This window comes from Geotrypetes seraphini, chromosome 5, assembly GCF_902459505.1.
Source record: "Geotrypetes seraphini chromosome 5, aGeoSer1.1, whole genome shotgun sequence".
Lineage (NCBI taxonomy): Eukaryota > Metazoa > Chordata > Amphibia > Gymnophiona > Dermophiidae > Geotrypetes > Geotrypetes seraphini.
The window spans coordinates 268,974,142-268,994,512 of NC_047088.1; the positions used below are offsets into that span (position 1 = coordinate 268,974,142).

The following is a 20,371-nucleotide window of genomic DNA, read 5'->3' on the forward strand; positions in this document are numbered from 1 at the left end:
TCAGTAGGACATGTGCCAGGACAACTAATAGATAAAGAGCGCTATACAACTAGCAAGTCGTCCAGCGAATCGCGGCAAAAATAGTTGTACGTCTTGTTTGGATGTGTGCCATTTTAGTAGGTAAACTTGGACGCTTCGGTTTAGCGCATGTGGACGTGTTTATGTTGGACATCTTTCGTGCCGATAATCGAATGACTTGGACATCTTTCCATTATCGACACATTTCCATTATCGCCGCCGACGCATAGAGCTTTTATACGACCTATTGATTATGCCCCTCCACGTATGTATACTTTGTTAACCATTTAGTTGTAAACGGTATAGAAATTTTTTAAATAAATAATTTTGTTAATTGCCCTGTGATTGCTTAAGGAAGAGTAGTATATCAAAGGAACTTATTTTTAAGGTGCAGAAGAGGCCCTTAATATGTTGTTTTATGTTACTGTATGGTTCCCTTTCTGTGCGTTTATTCATTTATGTGGTTAGTCTTCTCCGCCCTTCTCCCCCCTCCCTTGTTTCTCATTGTCTTTGGGGAACATTGCTTCTATTAATTCTAGCTTTGCTATATGAACAGCTAACCAGTGCTTGCTCATATGTGAAAGCCTTGGTTGCACATACACTACATTTTCGTATTTCTATTGGAGTGTTCCACAAGGCTCCGTGCTGACATCTTTGTTAACGAACGTAGTTCTGTGACTCCTTTGGCAGATAAAAAACACTGGCTCCCAAGAGCTCTTTCTACTGATTTCTTTCCACACTTAACTAATCTTTTGATTCCATATTAGCCAACATGTTTCCTTTGTTTGCAACAGAATAAAGTGCTTCTTGTTATTGCATCTAGAAATCTCTCATCATATTTAATTGCCTTTGCCCACTCTTCCTTAAGATTGAGTCATCCTGTGCAAAGGCCTAGGCATTTTCTTTTCCCATGCCAAGTCCGACCCAACTAGACAATGATCCATGACTGGAGCTGGCCACTGGAAGAAGGATTGAAAGTTGTTTCCTCTGCCTTTCTGTCTCTACATTTTTGTTTTATTCTCAGTTCCTTTCTCTACTCTCATTGGCTTTTTTTCTTTCTTTGCTAGAATTTGCTATCTTTCTTTTTCTTTCCTTTCAGATATTTTTCCATCTTATGTTAATTTTATTATTACATTATATTGGTGTCTTCTATCCCACCAATACCTTTCAGTTCTAGGCGGTTTACAAAAGAATTGGCCTGGGCATTCCCAGGAAGATTACAAGGTTGATAGTTGGAAAATGCATTAGGATTGATTGACAAATTTCTTGAATAGCATGGTTTTCAATTCTTTCCTGAAGATTTTGTAGTTGGGTGTTGTGGTCATCAGTTTGGAGAGGTGGTAGTCTAGTCTTGCTGCTTGGGTTGCTAATATTATCTTGCTTTTATATTCTTTTTAATTTCTGTAAAGTGCTTTGCTGTATGTTATCAAAAAGTAGTATAGCAAACCTTTAAATAAACTAAACTAGATACTGTCTTGTTTAAAATGCAGTAAGTAATCGTATCATGTGGTGTGGAGGAAAAGCCTTCTAGTTAGAGCAAAAGCCCAAGAACCAGGGGAGTCTGCAGCTCTTTGTGATCTTGGTCAAGTCACTTAACCCCACAATGCCTCGATGACTCTTCCTCAGGAGGGGACACTGTTGATTAAAATAACAACTTTGTTATTTTAATCAACAGTGTCCCCTCCTGAGGAAGAGTCATCGAAACTCAGTTGGGGGGTCATCGATTTTAATATGGCTAATGTTTCCCGTTAGCACACATTACAGCAGAGGCTCTTTATTGAACGCTGTGGTTGTTTCTCAACATCTAATTCTATCAACCTGTCGCCATACAAGATAAGTGAATTTATTACACCTGTTGTGTTTTACTGAGAATGAGAGGTTTGGGACCATAAAGAGCAATGATGGTCCCACTACAACCATAGTCTGTTGTTATCACAGATTATTTTGGTTATGGGTCTGAGCACTTTACAAACACATTTATATGTTTGTAGGTTTATTTATTTAAGTATAAGTACCAGAGCTGGGATTAAGCAGTGTGAATTGTAATAAGTCATCACAGATTATTAATAGTATTTCCCTATATGGATTGGACACACACTAATGTGGCCATTAGCATATAACCATTCCCAGGTGGACCCTTATTGCCTCTCTGTATTTGGGACCCTGATCATTTCCTTCTGTTTGGTTCCTTTCTCTTTCTCTGTCTTGATGACATCTCAATGTCATTTCTCTTAATTCTGGATCTCTGCTATTTTCTTATTGCTCTCTATGCAAATGTATTTACCTTTTTTCTCTCTAAATATATATACTTTTTTTCTTTCTTTCTTTCTTTGCATGTTCTGCCTCTCTTACTGACTTTATGCTCCTTTTCTAAATGTCTCTCTTCTCTCTAGATATACTCCCTCAGGTAAGCTCTTGAGAAGAACGTACTGAGATGGCTCACTTTGATACTGAGTACCAGCGCCTGGAGTCCTCCTACAATGACTCTCCCCCTGGACATGAAGATTTGTTGGTATATGTCCCTGAAGGCAGTAAATGTAAGTAATTCAGTGGCTATATTCCTGCTTTGTCTCTCTCTCTCTCTCTTGTATTCCAGAGAAAAGATGGAGGGAAGGTCAAGTTTCAAGTTTATTTAAAATTTACTATACCGCCTACTCGAGACTTCTAGGTGGTGTACAAAAATGCCATAACAATATACCAATAAAAGTATAATTTAATCTAAAACAGACCAAGGGAAAAAAATGATTCAAGGACAAAAAAAACGAACAGGAACAAAAGGGAAGAGGGGATAGGAACTCCAATTCATGGAAAGAAAAGAAAACACTTAAAGCAGCGGTCTCAAACATGCGGCCCCCCAGGGACTATTTTGTGGCCTGTGATCTGTCCTCGCCTAAAGCAGGGGTCCCCAATCTGCTTCCCTTCCCACTGCCCTCCCCCAAGCCACCGCAATTGGGGAACCGGCCAGCGCCCGAGGTCTTAGCTCTCTCTGCATATCTTCCCCAGCTCGGAGCCGACCAATTCTTGCCACCCGACGTCAATTCTAACGTCGGGGAGAAAGTTCCAGGCCAGCCAATCGCTGCCTGGCTGGTCCGGAAGTTCCTCCCTGACATTAGAATTGACATCGGGTGGCATGAATTGGTTGGCCCCACGCTGGGGAAGATAAGCAGGGAGAGTTAAGACCTCGGCGCTGGCCTGTTCCCCGATTGTGGCGACAGCAGCCTGTTCCCCGATTGCAGCGGTGGCAGCCTGTTACCTGATTGCGGCGGTGGCAGCCTGTTCCCCAATGGTGGTGGCTTGGGGGAGGGCAGGGAGAAGTAAAGAAAGAAAGGGGGGACAGGGAGACAGAAAGAAAGAAGGGAAACGGGACACAGACAGAAAGGGGCATGGAGAGAGAGAGACAAAGAAAGGGCAGGCATGGAGAAAGAAAAAAATAAAGAAAGGGGGCATGGATAGAGAGAGAAAGAAAGAAAGAAGGGGGCAGGGTGAAAGAAATAAAAAGTTGGGGGAGGGAAGGAGACAGATGCCAGACCAGGGGAAAGAAAGGAAGGAGGGAGGGAGAGAAAGGAAAGAAAGAGATGTCAGACCATGGAAATAGGGACAGAAGAGAGAGATAGAAGGGAAGATAAGACATGGAAACGTAGATTTTGAAAAGAAAGCAGAAAAATTGAATATTAAGTTAATGCCAAAGATGGATGCAAGTTTGCTGAAATACTTTCAGGGATATGAAATTTATAGACTCAAAGCCAGAAAAAGCTTTCAATATACACCAAAAAATATACTGGCGGTTTCAAAATTTGGAAGGCACTTTGTTCCAGCAGCAGTTTTCTTCAGCTGCATGTCACCACAGCAAATTTTTACCAGCATGAAAGTAATGGAACCTGTTTAGAGAATCAGCAATCGGGTCCCCTGAAGCAGGGTATCGAAACGGGGCCGCGTTGGGACCCCCCCCTAAACCTGCTTATAAGTTAAGTAAACCTGTTAGAACTTGCCATAAGTGCAGTGACAATTGCAAGTTTTAAACCAGTACCTTATTTGGACATTCTTTGAAGTATTTTGAAGTGGTTTTTCATATAACACCTTTGGAGGAGTGATTAAACATTTTTCATAAGAGGACTATGACTGGAAGGTAAACTCTTTCCCTAAGGGAGGCCTCAAAACCTTCCCTTCAGAGTTTCAAATCTCTGAGCTTTCTTATAATTTTGTTTCAATCACCCTTCACTGGTTTATTATTCACAAGGCCAGTTTTTTTGGTGTATATTGAAAGATGGATGCAAGGCAGAAAGTGAAGACAGAGAGAAAACCAGTCAAAGGACAAGAAGACCCTGGAAACATAGTTAAACGCACAGAAAAATAAAGTCACCAGCAACAAAGGTAGGGAAAATTATTTTATTTTCAATATAGTGATTGATATGTGTCAGTTTTGAGAAAGGAAAGATATTAAACTTTAAATGTGAGGGTTGCAGAAAAAATAGGGTACTTGGAGGGCCGCAGAAAAAATAGTTAATGACAATTTTGCATAAGGTAAAACTCTTTATAGTTTATAAATCTTTCTGTTAAAGGAAAGATTTATAAACTATAAATAGTTTTACCTCATGCAAAGTTGTCATTTCTTTAATAAGACATTAACTATTTTTTCTGCGGCCCTCAAAGTACCTACAAATCCAAAATGTGGCCCCACTAAGGGTTTGAGTTTGAGTTTGAGACCACTGACTTAAAGGGAAAAACAGAAGGATGGGGAAGTAATACTAAAAATTTTTTTCTAAAAACTAAGTCATCCTTAAAAGGACAGTTTAGGTTACAAAGGCATCACGGAATAAGAATGTCTTTAGCATTTCCTTAAATTTGATCAGTGATGTATTTTCCCACAAGTAGTTGGGGATACTGTTCCAAAGAAAAGGAGCACTTACAGAAAAGATCGTGTTCCTCGTTGTACTAATATGTTTCAATGAAGGAACAGTGAGAAAATTATGTGCAGTGGATCGTAGGGTCCTTGATTGATTATAAGGGATAAGTAAGTTGTTAATAAATTCTGGCTGACTATTTGCTTTCGTTTTAAAGATTAGTAGTAGAATTTTATAAGTGATCCTATGCTCTATAGGTAACCAATGAGCTTTGGACAAAAAAGGTGTAACATGACCACATTTCTTTGCATTGAATAAAATTTTTTTTGTGATACCCTTAAGAAGGGCATTGCAGTAATCTAAGCATGAGATGACCAGTGAATGGATTAGAATATTCAAAGACACAAGTTCTAATAGTTTTGCTAGAGTTTTAATCATGTGTAGTCAATGAAAGCAACGTTGGACCACTGTGCTGATATGTTGGTGATAATTAAGTTTGTAGTCGAAGGGTGACTCCTAATAATTTTAAGGAAGGTACAGCTTTGATAGAGAGATTTTTGAGTTTAAGAGGGGTTAAAAGCGAGAGACCATCTTTGAAAGGAAAGATCATTAATTTTGATTTATTTATAGTCAAGGAGAGCATGTGTGCATCGAACCAAGAATTAATCTTTTCTAATTTTTCATTAATGATGATAATTTCATTTGGGTTATTTAGGTCTATTGGATGTACTAATTGGACATCATCTGCATAGGCAAATGTTGTGAAACCATTAGATTGGCATAGAGTTAGTAGAGGAGCTAAGAAGATATTAAAAAGCAAAGGGGATAGAATTGAACCTTGCGATATACCTTAATCTGTTGTGAAAGAGTCTGAAAAGGTTGAGTTAAATACAACCTTAGAAATCCAATCTGTGAGAAAAGAAGAAAACCAGTCAAGGACTTGGTCTGTAATGCCAATGTCTTGTAATCGTGATAGGAGAAGTTTATGGTCAATAGTGTCAAAAGCTGATGAGAGATCTAATGAGATAAGTAACACAGACTGATGATGGTCTAAGTGATAAAGAATTTTAGTAGTTAGCCCGATAAGAGAGAGTTCAGTGGAGTGGTGTTGGCGGAATCCAGTCTGATTTGAGTGGAGAACGTTAGTTTGTTCGATAAAGTCTGAAATTTGTCGGAAAACAGTTTTCTCAACAAGTTTTGCCAGAAATGAAATATTTGCGATTGGGCGATAATTCGAGACATCAAGTGAGCTAACTTTGTGGTCTTTCGGTATTGGATAAATGATGGATTCTTTCCACCTTTTTGGGACTGTTCCAGTACCCAAACGGGTATGTACCAAGTTTAAAATGTCCTGACCAAAAAATGAGAAAAAGAGTTTTAGTATAAAAGGTGGAAGAATCTCGGAGTTGGAACCTTTTGAGTTTAATGAGTTCAAAGTTTTCTGGAGATCTTGGAGAGTAGGTAAAGAAAATCTTGAACATTTTGAATATGGAAGCACTGTAGGTGGTGATACAATTGATGAAACTTCTGAATAAACTGGGGTTGAGATTTCTTTAGAGACGCTTATTTGTGGAAATGAGGTTCTAATGCTTGAATTTTATTGATAAAGTAAGAGGCGATAGCTTGAGCTGTTGGGATTGAAGTGGATGATTGTTGCTCAGACTTCTGCATTGTAAGAGATCTGACAATTGTGTATAATGTAGAGGAATTCCTAGCATTTTTTATTTGTTTGGAGTGGTATTCTTTTTAAAATTTATTAATTTCTGATTTGTAATAGTTGGCTTGTTCTTTGAATTTATTTAAATTATGTAAAGTTTTATTATGTCTCCATTTTCTTTCCAGAGAGCATAACTGTTTTTTGATTAGCAATAAGTTGGAGTTATACCAGGGGTTTTTCTGCTTACGTGGGGAAATGTGTTGAGCAGAGATGGGAGCAACTGTATCTAGGAGTTTGGTAATAGAATTTATCCATGAAGTTAATTTCTCCTCAATAGAAGCTTCTGGCATTTGAACAATGTTAGATTGAAATGAGAGCTGCCTAATGGTAGTGTCTGCTGGAGGAAGATTGGAATGGAAACAAGACCAGATGGACGGAGGGTTTCGATAAGAGAGGACTGATATTGTACTTATACTGGAGCAGAGAGAATGTTTCTATATAAATTTATGATGGGGTTAGAGTGTTCTGGTTTGGTATAAGAATGGAGGCGGGAATTATATTGTGGTGGTGTAAAAGAGAATGTTAGATTAAAATCAATCGGAATAAGCGAAGTGGTTTCAAACATCCGATCATTCATCGAAGGCTATCTTTAACAATTCAATTTCTAATCCTATTTCAACAATGCTTGCTTTTTAAAGACACTTTTAACTGATCTTACTTATTACGTATGCACCTATTTCCTCATGGATTAAATCATTTCCATTTCCTATTGTACTTTCCTTATTTGTATTCTTTTTTTTTTTAAATTGTAGTTATCTCATTTTTTCCCAATGTTGCCATGTTACTAGTATGTTTGTAATGTTTGTTCATATCTAAAACGTTTGTTCCCCAGCTATTTTAAATTATTATGTACAACCCTTTGTACCTTTGAATAAGCATTTAATCAAAATTTAAATAAACTATTAAAAATAAACTATGTATCCCCCCAGAGCTCAGTATTATCAACCCTGCAACTTTTGACACCGATGGAACCATCTTCGGTGTCACATCCTTCAGTGGGTAAGCCGGCTAAGAAGCCTTCCCCCACCCCCTCTGGGCCTCAGGTCAAAGTAGCAGTGAGCCAAGTCCTGCCAACCTCGAAGAGGCCTAAAAAGCACTCCGCTCCAATCTCGGTGAGTGATGGGCAAAAAAGCCAGTGGTACCGGTGCTTACTCTCAAGCAACAAACACAATTTGTTAAGAGAGGAATTGCATGAGCATTTACAAATGCTGGTTCCAACCCAACTGTTGCCCACGTCGACACAGACTCCCCTGGTGCCAGTCCGGTCTGAGCCCTCAACACCGGCTGCACCTGCAATGGAGTCTCCATCGGTGCCGCTGCTTCTTGTAAAGGAATCAACACCTATGACTCGCTGGCACTAGTCGTTCTCAACACAGACATCACCTGAATCGACACCGGTGCGGTCTGGAAAGACGTTACAGAAGTTGAAACATCTCGAGCCTTTGGCACAGATCTGTTCAAGATTCGGACTTATGGGCGGACTCTGAACAAGATCCTATCCTGTCTGAAGATGAAGGTTTTTCAGAGGATGAATCCCCTCGCCACTCTTCTCAAAAGGCTCCTCTATTATCTGAGAAATCTTTCTCTACATTTCTTCGAGAAATGTCAGAGACTTTGTCCATCCCTCTGGAAGCTGATTCTAAAAGATCTAAACAGTTCCTGGATGCCTTGGATTATGATCAACCACCCAAGGAACTCCTCAAGCTTCCACTCCATGATATCTTACGAGAAACATTTTACAAAAATTTTTGAGACGCCACTTACTATTCCTGTGGCCACTCGTAAGTTAGATTCTTTATATAGGGTGGTACCTATTCCTGGGTTTGACAAACCCCAACTTTCACACGAGTCTCTCCTAGCAGAATCTACCTTGAAGAAATCCTCGGGGGCTAGTGTATATGCCTCTGTACCTCCTGGCAGAGAGGGCAAGGCCATGGATCGGTTTGGTAATTGACTATACAGTGGTGCCTCACACAACGGACGCCTCGCACAGCGCACGCTGCGCACAACGAACTTTATGTCTTGATTCGTACAACGAACTTCGTTTCACACAACGAAGTCGCCCGAGCTGCATCCTTCCGCGCAGGCACTGCGCTTAACTGCCCTCTCTCCGCCTGGCTCCCTCTTGCCCCCCCGACTCCCCGACACGATCGGGGCAAAAAGGAGCCCAAGCCCTCTTGCCCCGCCGATTCCCCAACTCCCCGACAATATCGGGCCAGGAGGGAGCCCAAGTCCTCCTGGCCACGGCGACCCCCTAACCCCACCCTGCACTACATTACGGGCAGGAGGGATCCCAGGCCCTCCTGCCCTCGACGCAAACCCCCCCTCCCCCCCAACGACCGCCCCCTCCAAGAACCTCCGACCGCCCCCCCAGCCGACCCGCGACCCCCCTGGCCGACCCCCACGACACCCCCAACCCCCTTCCCCGTACCTTTCTGTAGTTGGCCGGACAGACGGGAGCCAAACCCGCCTGTCCGGCAGGCAGCCAACGACGGAATGAGGCCGGATTGGCCCATCCGTCCCAAAGCTCCGCCTACTGGTGGGGCCTAAGGCGCCTGGGCCAATCAGAATAGGCCCGGGAGCCTTAGGTCCCTCCTGGGGGTGGGGCCTGAGGCACATGGGCCCAACCCGACCATGTGCCTCAGGCCCTGCCCCCAGGAGGGACCTAAGGCTCCCGGGCCTATTCTGATTGGCCCAGGCGCCTTAGGCCCCACCAGTAGGCGGAGCTTTGGGACGGATGGGCCAATCCGGCCTCATTCCGTCGATGGCTGCCTGCAGGACAGGCGGGTTTGGCTCCCGTCTGTCCGGCCAACTACAGAAAGGTACGGGGAAGGGGGTTGGGGGTGTCGTGGGGGTCGGCCAGGGGTGTCGCGGGTCGGCTGGGGGGGCGGTCGGGGGTTCTTGGGGGGGGGGGCGGTCGTTGGGGGGAGGGGGGGTTTGCGTCGAGGGCAGGAGGGCCTGGGATCCCTCCTGCCCGTAATGTAGTGCAGGGTGGGGTTAGGGGGTCGCCGTGGCCAGGAGGACTTGGGCTCCCTCCTGGCCCGATATTGTCGGGGAGTTGGGGAATCGGCGGGGCAAGAGGGCTTGGGCTCCCTTTTGCCCCGATCGTGTCGGGGAGTCGGGGGGGCAAGAGGGCTTGAGCTCCCTCTTGCCCCGATCGTGTCGGGGAGTCGAGGGGGCAAGAGGGCTTGAGCTCCCTCTTGCCCCGATCGTGTCGGGGAGTCGGGGGGGCAAGAGGGCTTGAGCTCCCTCTTGCCCCGATCGTGTCGGGGGTGCCAGGGACCACACGGAGTCACCCACCGTACCATCCGATTCGGGTAAGCGCAGGTATCGGTGGGTGGCTTATTTGCGGGGGGGTGCCTTATTTTACATTTTTTTCTAAAAAGGGGGGGCTGTCTTATTTGATGGCCCTGCCTTATCATCGGGGAAACACGGTAGAAAAAAAAAAAAATGAACAGTTAAGTCCCAGTTTTTGCCGCTGAGACTCTGCCCTCTCTCACTGTAAAATTAGACTCTACTTAGTCTGTCTTTAAATTTAAAAAATGTGTGTTGTTTTAAAAAACAATTATGTTTTTAGATGTATCTAAATAAAAATAATAACCAAAAATTTATCTTTTTTTATGTCATCTTAGCATATTTTATGCTACAGAACGAATTATTTTTTTTAACATGTATTGTTATGGGAAAACGCGTTTCACATAACGAACTTTTCGCATAACAAACTTGCTCCTGGAACGAATTAAGTTCGTTGTGTGAGGCACCACTGTACCAAAATACTATCTTAGCCAACCGGTCTGGCAATTACAATTTTCATTTCTCATTCTACCTTAAGCATTTAGTCAAAAAAGTTGCTACTTTCCAGAAATATCTTCCAGAACATAAGCTTCCTGCTTTCCAGCATTTTATTTCCGACCGTTTCCAACTTCGAAAGTATATGATTCGTTCCACATGCGATACCTTTGAACTCACTTCATGTGCTGCAGCAGTGTCAGTGGCCATGAGACGTCTGGCCTGGCTTCAGGTTTCTAAGCTAGGTGTCAACCATTAAGACAGGTTAGCAAATGCACCTTGTCTAGGAGTCGAGCTTTTTGGTCCCTCCATGGACATCGCTACCCAGAAGTTGTCGGCTCATGAGACCAGATGGGACACTCTGGTCAAGCCCAAAAAGAAGCCTCCACCTTCTCAGCCCTTCAGACCAGCTTCTTCCTATCAGAGAAGGTTTGCTGCAAAACCTGCGACTCCTGCTCAGTCTCAACAAAGGAGACAGAGACAACAGCAACCACGTCAGCAGCAAAAACCACAGGCTGCCCTCCAAAAGCCTGCACAGCTTTTTTGACGTGTTTTTTCAGAGCATAGCCAACGTCACCATTCTGCAGACTTTGCCTCAGCCCATCAGAGGCCGTCTCCAATTTTTCATCGCTCTCTGGGAGTTCATAACATCAGACCTCTGGGTCTTAACCATTATATGTCAGGGTTATACTCTCAATTTTCACACCCTGTCACCAGACCATCCTCCAAGAGAGTCTGCTTTGGACCCTGCACAGTCCTCCCTTCTTCTCCAGGAGGCTCAATCTCTTCTCCTGCTGAATACCATCAAGGAAGTTCCCCTCAATCAGCAGGAACAGGGATTCCACTCCCGTTACTTCTTAGTTCCAAAGAAGATGGGAGGACTGTAACCCATTCTGGATCTCAGAGCTCTCAACAAATTTCTAGTCAAGGAGAAATTCAGGATGCTCTCCCTCGCCCTGCTTTATCCTCTCTTCAATCAGAATGACTGGCTATGCTCTCTGGATTTCAAGGAAGCCTACACACGTATTCCAATTCATCCGGCTTTCAGGAAGTACCTCCTTTTCAAATTGATCGATGTCATTACCAGTACAAGGTCCTACCCTTTGGCCTGGCGTCTTCTCCCAAAATCTTCACAAAGTGCCTGATTGTAGTGGCTGCATCTCTTTGATCACACGGCCTCCATGTTTTTCTTTACCTGGACGACTGGTTGATCAAGGCTGTATCCTCTCAGGAAGTGGTCCAAGCAACATCTCAGACCATTTCTTTTCTTCAGGTTCTAGGATTCGAAGTCAAATTCTCCAAATCACATCTTCTTCCAACTCAACGTCTGCAGTTCATTGGGGCAATTCTAGACACCACTCTCATGAGAGCGTTTCTTCCTCATGATCGCCTTCAGGCACTCATCCACCTTTGTCAGCAACTGATTCCTCTTCAATCCATTTCGGCAAGACATATGATGGTTTTGCTTGTCCACATGGCTTCAACTGTCCATGTGATACCACTGGCAAGACTATATCTTCGTATTCCTCAGTGGACCCTTGCCTCTCAGTGGTCTCAAGCGACGGATCGTCTCTCACAACATATATCTATAATATCATCTCTTCTGCAGTCACTTTGATGGTGGATAAGAACATAAGAATAGCCTTACTGGGTCAGACCAATGGTCCATCAAGCCCAGTAGCCTGTTCTCACGGTGGCCAATCCAGGTCATTAGTACCTGGCCAAAACCCAAGGTGTAGCAATATTCCATGCTACCAATACAGGGCAAGCAGTGGCTTGCCCCATGTCTTTCTCAATAACAGACTATGGACTTTTCCTCCAGGAACTTGTCCAAACCTTTCTTAAAACCAGCTACGCTATGCACTCTTACCACATCCTCTGGCAGCACGTTCCAGAGCTTAACTATTCTCTGAGTGAAAAAAAATTTCCTCCTATTGGTTTTAAAGTATTTCGTGTAACTTCATCCCCTAGTCTTTGTAATTTTTGACGGAGCGAAAAATCGATCCACTTGTACCCATTCTATTCCACTCAGGATTTTGTAGACTTCAATCATATCTCCCCTCAGCTGTCTTTTTTCCAAACTGAAGAGCTCTAACTGTTTTAGTCTTTCCTTATACGAGAGGAGTTCCATCTCCTTTATCATCTTGTGCTCTTCTTTGAACCTTTTCTAGCGCCACTATATCTTTCTTGAGATAAGGAGACCAGAATTGAACACAATACTCCAAATGCGGTCACACTATGGAGCGATACAAGGGCATTATGACATAATTAGTCTTGTTAACCATCCCTTTTTTAATAATTCCCAGCATCCTGTTTGCTTTTTTGGTCGCCGCCGCTCATTGGGTGGAAGGTTTCTTTGTATTGTCTACAATGATACCCAGATACTTTTCTTGGGTACTAACCCCCAAGGTGGATCCTAGCATCCGGTAACTGTGATTCAGGTTACTCTTCCCAATGTGCATCACTTTGCATTTGTCCACATCAAATTTCATCTGCCACTTGGACGCCCAGTCTTCCAATTTCCTAAGGTCCGCCTGCAATTTTTCACAGTCTGCATGTGTTTTAACAACTTTGAACAGTTTAGTGTCATCTGCAAATTTAATCGCCTCACTCATTGTTCCAATTTCCAGATCATTTATAAATAAGTTAAATAGCACCAGTACCAATACAAACCCCTGCAGCACTCCACTGTTTACTCTCCTCCAATCTATCCAAAGGTCTCCTTTTTCATTTACCGCCTCATCACAAGGTTATCACAACAAACGCATCCCCTAATGCCTGGGGGGCTCATATGGACGATCTTCAGACTCAGGGTCTTTGGACTGCCAAGGAGCGGAAATTTCACATCAATTTCCTGGAACTCAAGAGTGATCTATTATGCCCTCAAGGCCTTCCATTATCTTCTCTGCCCTCAAGTCTTCCTCCAGGGGTCTGTACTGGGACAAGTGCTATTTAACTTATTTATAAATGATTTAGAAATTGGAACGACAAGGGAGGTGATTAAATTTGTAGATGACACTAAACTGTTCAAAGTTGTTAAAATGCATGCAGAGTGTGAAAAATTGCAGGCAGACCTTAGGAAATTGAAAGACTGGGCATCCAAGTGGCAGATGAAATTTAATGTGGACAAATGCAAAGTGATGCACATTGGGAAGAATAACCTAAATCACAGTTACCGGATGCTAGGGTCCACCTTGGGGGTTAGCGCCCAAGTAAAAGATGTGGGTGTCATCATAGACAATGAAACCTCCCACCAAAAAAGCAAACAGGATGCTAGGAATTATTAAAAAAGGGATGGTTAACAAGGCTAAGAATGTTATAATGCCTCTGTAGCACTCCATGGTGCATCCTTACCTGGAGTATTGCGTTCAATTCTGGTCTCCTTATCTCAAGAAAGATACAGCGGAACTATAAATAGTTCAAAGAAGAGCGACCAAGATGATAAAGGGGATGGAGCTCCTCTCTTATGAGGAAAGACTGAAAAGGTTAGGGCTCTTCAGCTTGGAAAAGAGATGGCTGAGGGGAGATATGATTGGCCTACAAAATCCTGAGTGAAGTAGAACAGGTACAAGTGGATGGATTTTTCACTTCATCAAAAATTACAAAGACTAGGGTAAATACTTTTAAAACTAATAGAAGGAAATATTTTTTCATTCGGAGAATAATTAAGCTCTGGAATGCACTGCTAGAGGTTGTGGTAAGAGTGGATAGCGTAGCTGGTTTTAAGAAAAGTTTGGACAATTTCCTGGAGGAAAAGCCAATAGTCTGTTATTGAGAAAGACATGGGAGAAGCCACAGCTTGCCCTGGATCAGTAGCATGGAATGTTGTTACTCCTTAGGTTTTGGCCAGGTACTAGGGACCTGGATTGGCCACTGTGGAAAAAAAATACTGGGCTAGATGGACCATTGGTCTGACCCAGAATAGCTATTCTTATGCTATTCAAATAGACATGGTGAAAGCTACTGCTAGCCCTGGAATCTTTCTATTCTGTGAGATTCTGGAATGTTTCTATTGTTTAGGTTTCTGCCAGGTACTGTGACCAGGACACACACACAGACACTCCTATTCTTGATACCTCTGGATACTGTCTGTTTGCTGGAGTAAACCATTATTTTTGTCATTAATGATTTTATCATATATTTTTCTATTATTTTACTTGTTTAGACTATGTTTATTGTGTTTTGTTTGATGAATAGTTTTTAAGTTCTTTGCCTTGGGAGCAGGTTAAATAGTTAAATAAATAGAATGGAATATCAGACCTTGATAAGATGATGGAAAGAGAACATCACAGGTTATGCAACATAACAGGCAAGGATGTTGCCTCAGGTTCAAGCTATCACTCAACCATGACTGCTAGAAATGAGTAGCTATACTGCCTTCTTTCTTAGACACTTCCTCCTTCGCTGGGGCCTTTCTTCTGGTAAGGACAAAGGCCCAGATAGCGATTCAATCACTGTTGGCCGATTCCCTGACTGATTTTGAAACAGCGATTGATTTACTATCTCTTTTGTATGCAAATGATTTTACATGGAAGTGCAAATCATTTGCATGCAAATTGATCGATTGACAGTGTCCTGACAGTGGTGATAGGAGAAGCAGCCTCCTGTCACTGCTGTCAAGGCTCCTGTCAACCGTCCGCCGAACTTATGGCAGGAGGGATGCCCGGTCCATCCTGCCATCGGGTCCCTCCTACCCCGCCCATGGCCGGCCGAACCTGCCCCGCCCGCCGAACATCTGACCTGTGCTTAAAAATATAGCAGAGGGATGCCCACTCCCAGTGGCGTACTTAGGGTATGTGGCACCCGGGGCCCATCATTTTTTGACACCCCCCCATATAAAAATATATTTTTTGTAATAATCATGAAACGGAATAAATGGTCAGAATAGAAACAGTCAATGAAAATTTTCTTTTATTGAACCTCATATATGTAACCATTATTTCACACATAACATAACATAAATTATGTCTGAATTTTCATGACATCAGAAGTACATATGGAGTAGTTGCAGGTGATGCTTGGGACACTTCTGATTGTGTTAGTTCGGTTTTATGTGTTTTTTGAATAGAAGGTTTTTTATTTCTTTTTTGAAGATTTTGTAGTCTGTGGTCGAGGTCAATAGGTTGTAGAGTGTTGCAGATCGAATGGCTAGGAGGTTGTCGAACAGTTTTTTTCTTTTGACGTTTTTGGTTGGAGGGTGTGTGAATGTTGCATGAGTTCTTCTATGTCTGGTTGAGGTGGATTGAATTATTTAGCTGAAGAAATTAGTTACCCACCCCCCATTCCACACACATTAATTCTCTTCCATTTTTGTTCCTATTATAAAAAACACTGATAAGTTCCCAGAAAAAAAATACATTAAAATAAGAAGTGAAAACAAAGGCCCCTACAGATGAGAACATAACATAAGAATAGCCTAACTGGGTCAGACCAATGGTCCATCATGCCCAGTAGCCCATTCTCATGGTAGACAATCCAGGACACTAATACCTGGTCAAAACCCAAAGAGTAGCAACATTCCATGCTACCGATCCAGGGCAAGCAGACACTTCCCCCATGTCTTAATAACAGATTATGGACTTTTCCTCCAGGAATTTGTCCAAATCTTTCTTAAAACCAGCTACACTATCTGCTTTTACCATAACTTCTGGCCACTTCATTTTTAAGTTTAGATCTTTCCTTTCAAACAGAGACCTTGCTAGATGTCAAATACAGCATAAGGTAACTTCACATGGACTTAGCTGTGCAGGAAGTGTGAATCTCCTCATACACCCACCATATAGTGCAAAAATGTGCAAATGTTTGTTTTTTTCTTTCGATCACTACATAGCCTAATGCCACACAAGCAGCGCTGTTACAAACATATTCTAAAGGTCAATGCTAAGGTTAGCAAAGTTTCCTTCCTTGGACCACAAGGAGATACTGACAAACCACTGGAAGAGATCCCAAAACAACTACCCAGGCACAACACCCAAAGACTCACTCAGTGTGTGAACCAGTTGAGTGGAGTGGACTAACTGGGGGGTGGAAATGGGCCCGGAGTTTGCTCAGCAGAATTTCCCAGACTACCTCTTCCTCTCAACACATTGACACGCTGCCACCACCACTACCACTAGGAACACCTCACCAGGTAGGCCAGCAATGCTTATAAACTTTATAAAACACATTATTATATTTTCTTATAAAGCACATATTTTAACTGAACTCTCTGACATCCTCAGCCTTGCCATTCACAAAAATAGAAGGAAGAAAAGTTCCCATTTCCTGCTGTCTCCTGTCCCCGGCCTATACAATATTTTTCTTCTGCAGACCCTTCAAAAGTCTAACCAAATCCTCGTTTCACTTGCATTATAAAGTACTGAGGATGCCATCTCTCCCCAATCCCAGGTCCTAAAGTCTAAAACAGTAGCGCAAACTAGTGCTTCCCGATTCAGGAAAAAAAATTTCGATTCGATTCAGCCTATTGAATTGGTTTATCGATTCAATTTTCCTGCCCAATTGGGTGTTTTTTTTCAAACATCCTGGTGGGTTTATTTTATAGCTTTTCACCCCCCTTTGGCTTCTCCTAACCACACTGGCGCTGTGGTGTAAATAAAATAAAGAAACAAAAAGGACTTTTCCTCTCTCTGTTAAATCCTAGCTCACGTTTGCGGTCTAACACCAGCTCTGGCAGGATACACATTTCAAATCTGACATAGTGTAATCACAAAACAGAAAATAAAATTAGTTTTTCTACCTTTTGTTGTTTGGTTATTTTTCAAATCTTGTTGGTCCAAGGCTTTGGTTGTCTTCTGATAACTTGCTTGCCAGGGTCTCCTTCTTTCTTCTTTCTGCATGCTAACTATCCATTCTTTCTGCATGCTAACTATCCTCTCCCAGAGACGATCATGTCAGAGTAAAACCCAATACTAAATCCTTTGACCGAGACCAGGGACTGACTGAGGATTATCAGGCAGGAGATCCTGAAAGCAGAGCTCCCTATCGTGAGCCATCTGAGCCTGAGCAGGAGCTAGAATACAGATTAGCTCCATGTTCTAGTAAAAAACTCAGTTCCCTTAGGAGATTTAAACAGGCTCCTAGTTGCATTCTGCCCAGCAATCTGAGGGGGAGCCAAAGAGCACCAAAGCTAGGAACACAGACACCTAGAACAGGGAGTGGCACAAACACTCTTAAACAGCTCTCCAAGTCAGTAAGGGAGGCTGTGCATGAGGACCTGGCAGAGAAGGTTCTCCGGGCCAGGCAAAGGCCAGACCTCACTCCGAAACCTATGGAGTGTGAGGATTCCGTACCTCAAGAGTCGGCAGAGCAGTTGGGTGCTCTAGAAAGCATGGACACGTCAGAATGGAATATGCCTGAAGCTGAAAACGTGGAAGACATGGATGTGAGCTTGGCAGTCTCTCACTAAGGACTGGAGGTACTGGTCTTTATAAGGAGATAGTTGTTGGGACTGTTTGCTGAAAAACTATTTTGTTCTTGTGTGTAAAAGTTTTGGTTCTACTGCAAAGCCAAGCTCAGAGCAGTGCTGCAGTAGCATTCAGCATTGATTACGTTGCTGCATTCCAGCTGTGCAAAAGCCAGGAGAAACTGAAGGAAGTTTTTCTTTTGGGCTTGTGGAGCAGTTTCCCTGTTACCTGTTTAACTTCAAGGGACGTACAGAATTGGGGTAGGATCCCCGAAGAGCTAAGGGTTGGCAGTGTTCCCTCTAAGCGGGCGGGTGTTGTGAGCAAACTTTTTTCACTGTGAGCTAAAAATATCGGGCGCCAGCAAGTTATGAGCCAAATAAATATGTTGCTTTCTACCACAGAACTTCCTTACGTTTGTATGGAATCTATCCCCTTTCAACTTTAGAGAGTGCCCTCTCGTTCTCCCTGCCTTAGCTACTAAGTCTATTCCCTTCAGTACCTTGAATGTTTCTATCATGTCCCCTCTCAATCTCCTCTGCTCAAGGGAGAAGAGGCCCAGTTTCTCTAATCTTTCGCTGTACGGCAACTCCTCCAGCCCCTTAACCATTTTAGTTGCTCTTCTCTGGATCCTTTCGAGTAGTACCGTGTCCTTCTTAAAGTACCAGTGCTGGACGCAGTACTCCAGGTGAGGGCGTACCATGGCCCGGTACAGCAGCATGATAACCTTCTCTGTCTCTTCAGTCCAGCATCTGCCCCTTCCATTCACTGTCTGTCTTTCCCTGCCATCTCTCCTCCTGCCCCCCCCCCACCCCCCAATTTGGTCTAGCATCCATCATCTTCCTTCTGTTCCCCTCATGGTCTGGCATCTCTATCCTTCCCTCCCCCCTGTGGTTTTTAGCATATCTCTCTTCTCATTTCCTCCACTCAGATCTGATCATTCTCTGCTCTCTCTTCCCTTTTCTTCTCTGGTCTTCCTTCTCTATTTTCTGCCTCCATCTAAATTAAATTCTTTCTTACTATTTAGTCCCGTTTCCCTCTTTTCACTGTGTCTACACACAGCTTGTCACCCCTTTCCCTCACCCCTCCATTATCTTACTATTTTCTTCCCCCTTTATTTATCTCCTCCTTCCATCCAGTATGTGTTCTTTCCCCACTTCCATTCAGCATCTGCTCTCCCTTCTCAACTGACATCCATCTGCCTTCTGCTCTCTCTCCCTTCTTCTCACTTCCATCATCTGTCCCCTTCTCTCTCTCTCTCATCTCCTCCATTCCATCATCTGCCCCTTCTCTCTCCCCCCCCCCCCAACTTCCATCATCTGCCCCCCTTCCCCTCACCTTTGTGGGTCACTTTCTTTCCCCTGAGGGTGGCTCATGTCACAGGGGAAGCTTTGGCCGAGCAGAACCGCTTGATTGACAGTGGAACTTACTTGATTGATGTCGATGCTGGGGCCCGTTGCCGTTTGAAGGAAAAAAAAAAAGGTGGAAAAAAGGAACCTGTAAAGGCGAGAGGAAGGGAAACCTCCAGGACAGCTGCTTTTTGCCCTTCTTCAGCGGCCCAAGAGTTCAGACCAGCAGCGGCAGCTCTGTATGCTTTTAACTTCGGCACAGAGCTGCCCCTAATCAATAGTTTAGCGCGGTTTCATGAGGCAGCCTCGGGGCCTTTGATAGCCGGCCCGCTTCGATGATGCGATGTGGGCCGGCCTAGCAAAGGCCCCGAGGCTGCCTTATGAAACCGCGCTAAACTATTGATTAGGGGCAGCTCTGTGCCGAAGTTAAAAGCATACAGAGCTGCCGCTGCTGGTCTGGAGGTGCGGAGACAAGGCAGGAGGCAAACGCGGTGGAAGGCAGGAGTCCCGGCGAAGGCAGGAGTCCCGGCACAGCGACTGCAACAGGAAGTTGCAAGTCAGCTGACGCCGGCCTTTCGTTGCGGCGGGGACCGAATCCTTCGCGGACCGGCAAGATTTTGTTTGCGGACCGGCGGTTGAAGAACTGTGCTCTACACTGTGTGCGCTGTGACGAGAAACTTGTGCGCTGCGAGGTAATATTTTGTGCGCCAGCGCACCCCAGCGCAGCTTAGCGGGAACACTGGTGGGATTCTGCGGGAGCTTGTTAAAGCCATTTAAGAAAAGGGAACCAGCAATTCTGTTACGCAACAGTGGAAAGGACTGGAGAAGTGCCATTGCTGGAAATAGCAAAAGTCTGCAGTACTGGTTTTTTTTTCCTTTTCATTTTTGAAGTTTACTTTGTAATGCAGTATATAAATGCCTGGTGAAGAAACAGGACTGTATGCTTGAAAGTCCAGGACTCAAGGATAATCTTGAGGACTTTTCCTTTTTGGGACTAGCTTTTGTTTTTTTTCTTGTTGAATGTATGGTTCAGTGCTGGGGAAAGCTAGTAGAACCTTATTTTGGGACTCAAATGAACTTACCTGATACAGAAACTTCTGTTCTTCCATCGAACTGCTTTTGGAGGAGAGAAACCTTTCTTGTCTTTGAAACGAAAGGAAAATAGTGGTAATGCTTCTTGGTATTATTTTGGGGTTTTTTTCTATTTTGTCCTTTTGGTAACAAATTAAATCTTTGACATTTTGATTTGAATTGACT

General features: G+C 43.5%; 1 protein-coding gene across 7 annotated transcripts in view; it reads left to right on the top strand.

Annotated features, from left to right (window-relative positions):
* ATG9A (autophagy related 9A) overlaps nt 1–20,371 on the top strand; it is a 383,311-nt gene that overhangs the window by 48,947 nt on the left and 313,993 nt on the right. For all 7 annotated transcript variants that reach the window (XM_033944872.1, XM_033944873.1, XM_033944874.1 and 4 more), the window contains exon 4: nt 2,412–2,555. In XM_033944872.1, coding sequence (XP_033800763.1) covers nt 2,453–2,555 — 103 coding nt within the window. In that variant the 5' untranslated portion in view covers nt 2,412–2,452. The remainder of the gene's footprint in view (nt 1–2,411; nt 2,556–20,371) is intronic.